Consider the following 12,322-nt stretch of genomic DNA (forward strand, 5'->3'; position numbering starts at 1 on the left):
TCACCCATACATGAGTGTGTGTGTCTTGCGTTTCTCTGTTTGTGTCAAACTAATGTGCAGAGCAGACAGCAGAAAATATGATCAAAGCTTCATTCAACAGAGAAGTGAATATAAATGCCAAGCATGACTGCAGTTAAGTAACCTCCAATGCATGAGTGGATAAAGAATCATGCAGCAGCTGTATAGTCTCTCCTGATGGATAGTTGAATCTAAAACTCTGCGCCCTAACCAGCAGTCCTGCATGGCAGTTGAGACACCTATGCGCTCAGTATGGATTAAAAAAATAGCACCAAGTCCTCTGCTGTTTGTGCTTTCAGCCGTCGCTCTCCCACTCCTTGTCTAATTAAATGTCTTTATTTCTTTCATTCCCTATTCATGGCCTCTCTGGAAATCACAGGCTTTGGTAAGCTTACTTTCTCTGCGCACTTTGATCACCTTTTCACAAGCCATTTATCTACAGTAGATGTTGTGTTTAAATGCCATTGTGTGCCACACTGAGACGCTGCATAAAAGTGCAAAAAGGTCAAATGGGTCGCTGCATAGTATATCCTTCATCTCTCCTCTCATCTTCTTCTCTCAGACCCTCACTGCTCGAAAGGCAGGCATCTCGTTCGCTCTGGTGAACCGGTCTACCCTGAATAATGAGGACCTGGTGAGTAGTAACATGCTCACATTTCCTGCATGAAAATCAGTTACTGGCTATTGTGGAGTCTTATTTGGGTAATGGAGGGTTGTTCAGGGACACAGGATGCTTGGACCCATGCTCTCATTACTTTTAGGGAGGTGTTTGGAGAGCAGGGTGCTGGAAGTCTGACAATTTTTTTTACGGCTGTGCTGTGCGCTGCAGCCATTGTACTTGAGGGCCCAGGATCACATTGCCAGGAACACAGGGTTCCAAGATGAAAATGAGATGGACTGCATTTTTCACTGGCCTTATTTCTTCAGATGTAGATAGATACAGTGTGCCATCATCTGTCCGTCTGCCTGTCCCTTTGTCTATAATACACACTGCAGTTTATTAAAATGGTCTCAGTGGCCAGCTACTCACTCTTTCTCCTGTGGCCCCTTCTGTCAGATCATTTGGCTGAGTTCAAAAATGAAGAGATGGTCCCAGACAATGCCCCACAATTAATGATAAGCACTGTGCATCGAGGAGGGCAGCGCTACAAAGAAGGGGCAGAATCCTTCAGTCGATGGTGACAGACACTTCTGTGTTGACCTCCAAAGCTTGCTCTGCATTAATTGATTGCAATTCTTCCCTCCCGGAGGGAAAATGGAGGAGGAGGCAAACAGCAGGGGAAAGCAGTTTCTCAGTAAGACAAACAAGCAGACAATTTCACATCCACTTATGTGCAACACAGGGCTGAATAAGTCTACAAGATTACGGGATTCAAATGTGCTCTGTACATCATGCGCAAATATTTCATATTTTCAAATGAGGGACGTTGCCCACAATTTGTTCACACTGATTTGTGTGCCTGCTCATTTCACGCATCTATTTCGCACACTTGACTTGGTCCTCATGGTACACATGCCCAGTTGCCCTAAAGTAAAGGGGGCTTGGTTGCTTACTAATAGCCGTCGGTTTGATTAAAGGGGCTTTAGGGATGAACAGCTCATGTCCCAGATGAAGGGGAAATGAAATGATAGTCACAGTGTGTTAATTGGTGTATGAAGGCAGTTGATTCTTGGGCTGCAGTGGTAAATAAGGTTTGAACTTTAGCGATAGATGTCCGGTTTCCTGATTAGGAGCAAAGAAAGAGGAGTTCAGTAATTGGCGGTTGAGGGAAACTGAGTTCCGAGCAAATGCAGATTGTGCACTCTTTGTAAGTAGGACGAACAGATGTCAGAGTTTTATCTGCTGCATTAAGTCCAGGAGAGTGCTTCCCTGTGAGGACTGCGAGAATATTGAACGACCATATGTAGTCCAAGAGTGTGGAGGACTTAGACAGAGGAAAGCAGTGTGAGAAAAGGAGGGAAGTGAGCATTGAATAAAAGAAGATCAGAGCTGAGAGTGACAAATTGTCACCATGGTCCCCCAGCCCTGATTTCACTGATCAGGCAGCGATGTTGAACAATGCCCCCTCTGGTCCCGGGACAGATGTTAGAATCTATTTAGAACGTTTCCCTCTTGATTTTTTTTTCTCTGTTTCAACATTATACATAGTAATTAGATTTAACGGTCTTACTCTGTCACTGTGGACGTATTACCTCCCTCTTGATGCCATTCTCTCTCTGACTCATGTCTCCCATGCATCTGCTTTTTAGAGCAGAAAGGAACATTATGTGTGGGCTGGCTAATGCCCCGTGTGTCCGCTCAGTGATCTGAACACCAGAGACTTTTAACTACGACTGTCAACATAAACCGGGGCCACGCTTACCTGCTGAGACAAAGGCAGGGACTCACTTGTACAAAGGAGGAAGGAAGCTGCGATCTGACACAGGTCAAGAACAATGTGGAAATAAAATGTGATGTGTTGCTTTAAGTCAGTTCAGATAACATCAGGCTGGTTGTTAGTAGAGAAGTAGACTTCACTGATTTTAAAATGCTCTCCTGCTTAATGTGGTTGGTTTTATGAATCTTGCAGGACATACAATAAGTACAGTTTTCTGAATTTAGGTCAGGATATTCTCAGTCACTGCTAAAATTGTGGAGTAGTTAAAGATTGGAGGTGTAGAGGTTTGGAAGAGGATGAGGAGGATTGCACTGTCAATGAAGTGGCTGACAAGGACAATAGGTGGTGAAATTGGAAAGGAGGTGGAGAGATTAGATTCAGCTCTGTCGTGTCGCTCTCAGGCAGAGGCTGCAGCTGTCAATCAAATCCAGCAGTGTCTCGCAGAAAAAAATCACCAGGGTTTCACCAGTGTAACACATGAGAGTCACACATGCGGCATTCTTCCCACACAGGCAACACAGTGCGACACAGGTGTCAGGGCTGACAGTGAGGAGATTGAGCGAAGGAGGGACATTTCAAAAGGCAGAAGTAGACTGTGGAAATGAAATCAGTGGTAAAATATTACTCATGCAATGGTCAAAGAGTGCTGAGGCAGAAAATGAGTTCTACGTTTCACAGGTGTAGGACCATTTTAAAGATTGAGTTGACTTGTAAAATCAAGCCAGGGTTAAGTCAATTTGCTGATAAAAGCAGGGACTGTGAGGTCTCTGCCATGTCTTTGATCGTACGCATTTTGGCTCACTCATTTCTTACTGGCTTTGTCAGAATTAGACAGTTCAGTATTAAATTTGATGAGGAGAATGCCTCTGGTTGTGGCTCTGTTCTAGCTCACGGGGAAGTTGTGGATAAATCAGAGACATCTGCTTTATCTCATCATCCTCAGATTAAAAGGGAAATCTCTGTTTCCCTATGAGTGTCATGAAAGGTTCTCCAGGGTTCAGCAGCCTCTCCATTGCATCAGCAAAGTCTCACAATGTTAGATAACCTTGCAGTCCTGTCATCTGGTTTCATTTAATCATCTCTGCACTCTGTATTTGTGTCTGTATGCGCTTCTGAGTGGGCCACGCTCTAGTCTTTATAAAGTGTAGCGCTGCTGTTCAGGTGTTAAAGCACATTGTCAACACACTGGGGGCTGACAGCATGCGGGAGGGGTGGAGGAGCAGAGGTGAGTAGTGGAGCGCAGTAGAAGTGGAGTGCAAGTACCTCTCTAGATTTATTTTAACCACCATACATCTCCTTCTCTTTTTCTGTCACTTTCCCTCTAGCTCTCTCTCTCTCTCTCAATCTGGATAATGCTCACTTTTAAAAACCTTATTTACAGCATCCATTGATTCTGCCTTCAAGAATTGGCAAGTCCCGGCCCTTTTTCCGGTCCTTGTGGATGGAAGGGCTGCTGCAGTAAAGCATTCAATTTGAAGAGGCTTCTGTTACACAGCAATCAGTCTAGACAGGCCTGTAGTCGACTTCAGTATTTGGTCTGAAGGAGATTTTGTCAGTAAACCACTGTGTGAGCAAGGCCTCTTGGTAAAGAATGCTGTTGATCTCTGAGATGCAAGTCTGATTTACTCAGTCAGTAAGGATCAACCAAGCCTCCTTCAAGTTATGTCTTGCAATAATTTACATAATCGTTAGAACCCTTTTTCAAGAAAGCGTGAACGATGCTGCAGTACTGAATACTAATAGATGATAGCTGCACTTGAAAAGTTATGCTGTGTTAATGCCAAGATCAATGCAGATCTGCATGTACCTCAGATGCAGAATAGTTTGAATTAAACCCACTGTGGTCAGGTTTCTGTGAAACTTATAAACTAAAACGTATTATACCCGCACATGGTGGTCTTTGAACAGGTGGATTTCTCTTGATATCAACATGTATTCTGAGCTTGAGAAAAGCAATTTAAGTGCAAACTTTTTTATTAACTTTTGAAGTTGTTATATCTTATTATTAAATCTTATTTTTACCAGCTCATAGTGCCATGAGAGTATAACAACATCAGCTGTATCTCCTCTATTTCTTCCATCAGCACACACTTTTCCATCTTTGTTTTTATACTCCAGAATGCCTTGCACCTCCTCAGTATCTTATTATTACATCCTCAATATCTCAATTAACTTTTTTTCAGAAACTACATGTCTTCAAGAAGACGCTCCAGGCCCTGATCTACCCAATATCATCCACAACACCCCATAACTTCGAGGTGTGGACAGCAACTGCCCCCACCTACTGCCATGAGTGTGAGGGGCTGCTGTGGGGCATTGCCCGTCAGGGCATGCGCTGCTCAGAGTGCGGTGTTAAGTGTCATGAGAAGTGCCAAGACCTGCTCAATGCAGATTGTTTACAAAGTAAGGAAGCCGATTTATTTATGCATCATAGCTGTTTCCTTTTACATCCTGTACTGTTTTGATTCACTCTTCACTGAAAGTCAAAGTACCCACAAATGTAGTGTGTGTGTGTGTGTGTGTGTGTGTGTGTGTGTGTGTGTGTGTGTGTGTGTGTGTGTGTGTGTGTGTGTGTGTGTGTGTGTGTGTGTGTGTGTGTGTGTGTGTGTGTGTGTGTGTGTGTGTGTGTGTGTGTGTGTGTGTGTGTGTGTGTGTGAGACAAAGAGAGAGAGAGAGAGAAAGCAAGTATGTTTTTATGCCTAAAAAACCTCTTACAGAAAATTTAAATTTTTGAAAAATTGATACTGTAATTTTTGAGTAATTAACAGATTCATCAGAGATGAGTTAAATCTAAAAACATTTGTTTTTCGCACACATACAGTAGTCCTCCAGTGTTACATCAATGTACCACTAATCATCATATTGAATCTTTCTGACTTAAATGTTGTTTTGGTGTACACAACACACATCAGTTCACTCATTATTTCAAATGACGTGCTATGTTTACTCTGCTCAAACAGTCACTTACACTCACCCCAATCTCCAATCAGCTTTTTCAATCAAGCTCACCCACGTTGTTACAGCAGAGGCTGAGGTGAACAATGTGACGTGCTGGCTTCAGGATGATCCTCACGGCAATCCTTGCACACCTTAAGTGGATTAGCTACACTCCTGAGTGCTGTTAAAGTCAGCGTTTTATAACATATCAGTTTTTTTCATAGTTCAAACTGGATTCATCTTTATCATGTTTCCATCTGCACTCTTTAAAGCACTGTAGATAGAGTACATGACACTGATGCAGATATAGAGAATTAACTAACAGACATGCCATGCGTCAGGCACATGAATAATGGCACAAGATTTTTAATCTTGCATAGATGTTCATGCAGACATACAGTAGTGTGTAGAGTCACAGTGACATATAAGATCTGATTAGATGTAGAATGATTTCACACTGTGGCAGTATATACAATACAATACTGTATATGTATATGTGTATATATAGTATTTAAGGCAAAACAATAAAGTGAACTAACCTTAGTTATTAAAAAATGAGACTATGACAAATGTGTGTTGAATTCAGTGGCACTGAGATGCATCTCTGTCACCCTTACTTGTTTCAGGAGCTGTGGAGAAGAGCTCCAAACACGGGGCAGAGGACAAAACCCAGAACATCATCATGGCTATGAAGGAGCGCATGAAGATAAGAGAGAAGAACCGTCCTGAAGTGTTCGAGGTGATCCAGGAGATGTTCCACATCTCCAAAGAGGACTTCACCAGCCACCTGAAAATAGCCAAGCAGGCTGTGCTCGATGGGACTTCAAAGTGGTCCGCCAAAATCAGCATCACAGGTTAGTCTACCTCCTGTTAGTTTCCTCAATCATTTTGATTTCAATGCCATAATAGAATCTTTATAAGACTTTCTTTTTATTAGCTTTGGTTGCACATTTATCAGTCAGCCAAACTGTGACAAATGCTCTGTAAATATCAATGGCCTTCTGCTGCTGCTGGCAACCCTTGACCTTTTGGAACATGACCTTTAACCCTCTATTCAATCCTCCGATGCCAAATCAACAAAACTGTCATTACAAGTGAAGCTCATCCCAGATGACAAACATTGTTATTCTAATTACTTGTTATTAACCTTAAGGTCTTGGTCATTAACCTCTGACATGGAGCCCCAAATGGAAATGTACATTTAATTAGGAGAAACAGAATTTGATCAGGTAGTAGAGAGGAGATGTGATTTGTTGATAATCAGAAAATGGGCTTTGTGGACAGTAGATAAAGATTTGTTTAGTTGTCATAAATTATTACGATCATTCACAATCCTGTGACTAATTCACCAAGGCAATTATTTGTTTTTAGTAACATGTTTATTTTAGATCGCAGCCCAGTCTGTGACATGAAGTTGTAATGAAAACATGATAGGATAGAAGTTAAGCAGTGGGAGAGCGGCACAATAAATAAAAAGCACCTGAGAGGCTGCAGTAAAGAGGCTATGGTGACTTATTATTAGGGTTGACAAGTACTTGCTGCAGCTGACAGAGATCTTTATGCCTTTTTTACAGCTCACTAACACTCTAATACAGATATACGGTTATGCAGATATGATGAAAGACCTTTGTTCAGTGTAGTTTGGATATGAGCCCTCCAGAGCTGCACCTTAAGTTCTGCCAGGTGCCAATCAAAAGATCATGCCCCAGAGTGCAGTTTGACAGTATACTGCTTCACAGAGATGATCAGATGGAAAATTATTTCTATGTTGTTGTTTTTTTGTGACACACATTTTGCTCCATTTTGGTAGAACCATTAGTTCTTTTGGTTACATAATGCTTGAGTGTTTTAACAAGTCAGACCGAACATTTTTGCTTTTCTGTCTCCTAAATTGAAAATTAATTTGAAAACCAATGTTCTTCCTTTTCTTACCTACTGTGACCTGTTTTTCTTTATATTCCAGCCCCATTAGTGAGAGGGAATAAAACTGACCCCATGTGCATATTTAAGAAGAATTTCTGTGTTATTTTATACCCACTTTAATTACATAACCACTGCTATTTGTTCTATTTTCTATTTTTTGCTGGCTCAAAATCTAGTTTTCCAGTGTTCATATTAATATCATTAACATTAGCATGCATTAGGGAATCATTAACTTTACAAGAACGCAAATGAACAAGCATTAATATGTTTATGTACTTGTATATGTGAAGCCAATGCAATGTCTGTAATATGTTGTCTGAAGTCTCAAACCTCGACTGTAATCTGTTGGTGTGGTATCAGTGCCAGGCTCAGCTCGTTTATTGCCCACCATTTCTCGCTGTGTCTCAGAAACAGAAGCAGAGAGGGAGGGAGACAAATAGAGACGTAGAGTAAAAAATTGGATAGGAGATGGAAAAGAGTGGAGGAGAGGAGAGGAGGAGAAGAAAGAGGATAAATTAAAAGGAGAGGTACACAAGAGTCAGAGAGATGTGAGAAAGATCCTACGTTGCCTTGGTCAATTTCCCGGGGGTTTATTGAACGCCTCATTTTAGACTGTAGTTATTGAGTTGTTATTTATTTATCATCTTTAGATAAACAAAAACTGGCATTAGCGCTGACAGTGACCCTGAGATCCTGTATTTCTGGTGAACGGGCACACAGCAAGGCCTGGCAGAGAATATCAACCTTCAGATCAGAGACACTATAATCGGCTATTTTGAAAATTGAAGCTTATCACTTTTTCTGTTGTGGACTTAATGCACAAAACATGCAATCCGGAAAGTCTAGCTAGCACGTTAATGTTAATGTTTATTTTGTGTAGTGGTTTTTCATCAAATTATCTGTCTTATCATCTTGTCTTTTCAATTATTATTTAAAAAAAAGCTAAAACACACCCTGATGTCTTCGTACGGATGTAGACATATACATAGTTAATAACAATTTATTTATTTGGTTTTAATTGGCCCCACCCCAGGCTCAGCAAATATTAACGTGCTGAGGCAGGTATTTTCTCTGAAGGTAAAACTGTAACGTGGTCATGCAACACCTAGTTTGAATGGATTGGTTACAAAAACTTTTGCAAAAACATCGCTCCCTCTTTAATTAACCTAAGAAATGCTCAAGATTAACCTGGACTTGAAGGTTGGGCCAATTTCCACCCCACACACAGAGTGGTAAGATGTGATAACTGCTCATATGGAGATAATGGCTCACACTCTTCAATCTCCACTTGTTTATACATAGGAAATGTGTTAAAGAGAGGTGTAAACCTGCTTTCACTGGGTTGTCAGGTCTTTTTAGACAAAATGCTTGGTGTCATACATCATCGCTACATGAAAAAGTGTGATGGAGGGGTTTAGGACCCTGTTGAATGACCCAACAAGCCCTTTGTCTCAAGATTACTGAATCCTTTATATGTACAGCTCTCTCAGGCCCCTCCTTTACTACAGGAGGCATTTGATTTTAGTACTCCTGGAGCAAGCAGGCCATGCCCCTTGGAACCTCTATATCCTGCCTACCAACTCCAGTCAGCATTGAACTGAAGGATATATGTACCCTGAATTATTTAGACTGTCACTTATGCATATTTAATGTCTCAGTGTCCTTTTTCCCTTTTATGACGCTGTGAAATACTACTGTCTCTCCTTCTCTGCACCTTCTTCTCTGAGTGTGGAAATAAGATTCTGAATCACAGATCTTTTTTTGAAGCCAAGTTTTAGCTCAGCATGGGCATTTTGAAGCAGTGGGCACACAGACGGGGGTGGAATAGCTTGGTTGTAAGAATAGACAAATCATAGATATATTGAGCACATTAAAAAAAAGATGAATAATGGCTGTGGCCATTGAACCAAAGAACAGCTTTGTTGCCTCAGCTTTTGGCAAGTGAACAAAGTTGTCGGCAGCGGAAGCTGTGATGGGGCTTTGATGTTTGAATTGGAACCAAGCAACCAACCAAATAAACAAAATGCAGGCAACTGAGTAATGGAGACAGATTCATGAATGGAAGTGAGAGTCTTCCAGGAAACCTCAGCCCCCAGTGCAATGCTTCCTGACTCCTAAAATAATATACATCTGACAATCGAGTGAATTTAGTTATAGCTCAGTTATATCATAAACAAATTTGGAACAAGTGACTATATGAAATTAAATTTTCTAAACCTTAACATGATCAGATACGGTATGTTGCCTGCGGTGCTTATGATGACTCTTCTTCCTCCTCTCCAACCCTGTCTTGTCTACAGTCATGAGTGCACAGGGCTTACAGGCCAAAGATAAAACCGGCTCCAGCGACCCTTACGTAACCGTCCAGGTGGGGAAGACCAAACGCAGGACAAAGACCATCTTTGGCAACCTCAACCCAGTCTGGGATGAGAAATTCTACTTGTGAGTGCTCTTTATTTTCTTGAAATCTGTCTCACTGGATTATCCCCATCAAGCATAAATATCACATGTTTAAGAGAATCTTAAAGCATTTATAAATACACAATTCAGGGGTTTACCTATATATCTATTTTTGAAATTAAAAGACTCAGTCACTCAGGAAATTGCTATCAGTTATGACATTTTACGCACCAGCTGCACTGCAGAGATTCTGCGGATCGAGACTCTGCTAAACACAGCTTTACGATGGTATCTATCAGTGAGGACAGCACGGGTCTTAACCCTGTTGTTTCAACAACAAAATAAATCCTTCTGAGCTTTAGTGCTTAAGAGGCTCTTCTCATTCTATATGGTTTCTCCATTGTGTGAAGGACTCTGTCGTGTTTCTTTGTAGCACAAATTATTCTCATTGGTCAGAATAGGTATGCAATTACCACAGGATTTTTGCCTCAGTCTGCTGGTTTCGTTTTTTTTTGTTAATCCTTAAATGTTTTTTTCCCTCACAGCGGCAAATAAAACTGGTGGACACTAATGACTTAGTTTATAGATTATCAAGATCTAACAGTAAGTAGATAAACGTGAATGATTTTCGAGGAAACTGTCTGAAGTCTGTTTACTTGACACTACAAATAAGTTGCTTTAGGAAATGTGGAGATTTTGAAAACACTGCAGAGCTCATGTGCTCCATATGACACAAAAATAATATGGACATAATTTGTTCTAGGTCTGGTTTCAGCACACTGGGTATTCATTTTTGTCTTGTCTCTTTTTTCCCATTACATTTTTAAATTGTACTTCTCTGTCTGTACAGTATATGGTGTGGGATCAGGGAGGGTTTGACATGTTGACCTTAACCAAAGAGAGAGCAGCTAATGGCTTTTTTTTTCATTTATGCAATGAGTTTTCCAGTATCACTTCTCTGGTTTCTGATTGTAGTTCGTGCTGATGTTCCTGTAAGAAAAGTAATGTTATCTTAGAAAATAGTGACACATGTGTACTACTGAATTTCCTGTACCAGTTACAGACAAAGCTGCGCACCTGTAATGAGACTCGATGATGGTTACTGTATAATGAAACTATTTCCCTTTACTACAGGGATGTAGATTAATAGAGCAGTACATTACATTACTGTGTGCTTGGCAGAAAGTCCCAGACTAAAGCAGCAGCAGTAGCAGCAACAACAACAACTAGTACTTCCCCCAGAAAGGGATTATTCAAAAAAAAAATACTGCAGATGCTTTTTCTCTGGCTGTCACACCCAAGATGTCGTTGAAACAAAATGTAATCTGTCGGTTTTAATTCCAGAGCCAAACAGTCCAACCCCATCTGAAGCTAAGTGCTTTGGCCACCTCTTTTCTTTTTTCTTTTTTACTGTGAAACGTCTGCCAGCTACATTAACGCAAGTAGGACCAGAGAGATGGAGATGTAGCTTCACTGTGAATGCTACAGCCATTTTTGTGAAGCATTCAACTCTTTCTTGATGATCTTAGCAGGAACTGAGAGAGAATAAAAATACAAAGATGCACAGTAAAGGTCACGCAGTGTCTCGGGGTAATTCCTCCTGCCAGGCAGAACAGATCACATTGAAGTCATGCACACTCACTCATACCCGTCCATATGGACACACAAATACACACATTCGCTGTTTTAAATCAAAACTTCTGTCTCTGAATTCACATTTATGCTTGAATTGTTCATTTCACTTGTCAGTCTGCTCCACTGAATACCTTTGCCCAGCGAGTGGCCACTGAATACACCGTCAGCAATTATGTTGTTGTGTTTGTTTTGACCTGACATAATCATCTTCCAACTTGCAGTGAATGTCACAACGCCACTGACCGCATCAAGGTGCGTGTGTGGGATGAAGATGATGACATCAAATCACGGGTGAAGCAGCACTTCAAGCGTGAGTCGGATGATTTCCTGGGCCAGACCATCATCGAGGTTCGCACTCTGAGCGGAGAGATGGACGTTTGGTACAATCTTGGTATGTTACCCATTTTAGCTGATGAGAGGCTGACTAATTTAAAATCATGGTGGCAGGTAAATGGTAAATGGACTTGCACTTATATAGCGCTTTTCTAGTCACTTGGACCACTCAAAGCGCTTTTACAATGTAATGGTCACCTTTCACACACATTCATACAGCACTGTTCTCAGACTGTTCGCAGACAGGCTTGGGAACTAATCATTCACACACATTCATACAACCGATGATACATCGAAGGGCAAGTGTGGGTTCAGTGTCTTGCCCAAGGACATGCGGACTGGGGGAGCCGGGAATCAAACCACCGACCTTCCGGTTAATGGACGACCCGCTCTACCTCCTGAGCCACAGCCACCCAGTTATGCTGGGGCCTTTATTAGTGATTGTTTGAAACTTGATACTAATTCTTATATAATCACCATTAGAGGAAAAAAAAAGTTTCAACACCTTACTTGGAGTAATATAAAATCATTTTCTACAAATTGCTTTTCATCCATGTAGCACAAATTGCTTAGATTCTCATGTCTTGATTGAATATTATTTCAAGACATGCAGCAGGAGGAAAACAGCAATACATGAAAAAACTGGATTTCTCTCAGCTTGGGAAAACAACAGAAATCCTATCTTTCAAACTGGGTTG

General features: G+C 41.1%; 1 protein-coding gene across 1 annotated transcript in view; it reads left to right on the forward strand.

Moving 5' to 3' along the window:
* unc13c (unc-13 homolog C (C. elegans)) overlaps positions 1-12,322 on the forward strand; it is a gene marked incomplete at both ends in the record, with an annotated part of 91,809 nt that overhangs the window by 14,086 nt on the left and 65,401 nt on the right. Inside the window, 5 exons of the mRNA XM_083994036.1 lie at positions 581-652; positions 4,580-4,799; positions 5,960-6,187; positions 9,557-9,698; positions 11,513-11,682. Of these exons, the coding sequence (XP_083850162.1) occupies positions 581-652; positions 4,580-4,799; positions 5,960-6,187; positions 9,557-9,698; positions 11,513-11,682 (832 nt within the window). The remainder of the gene's footprint in view (positions 1-580; positions 653-4,579; positions 4,800-5,959; positions 6,188-9,556; positions 9,699-11,512; positions 11,683-12,322) is intronic.

Source organism: Trachurus trachurus (genome assembly GCF_905171665.1).
Source record: "Trachurus trachurus genome assembly, chromosome: 3".
In the NCBI taxonomy this organism is placed as follows: Eukaryota; Metazoa; Chordata; class Actinopteri; order Carangiformes; family Carangidae; genus Trachurus; species Trachurus trachurus.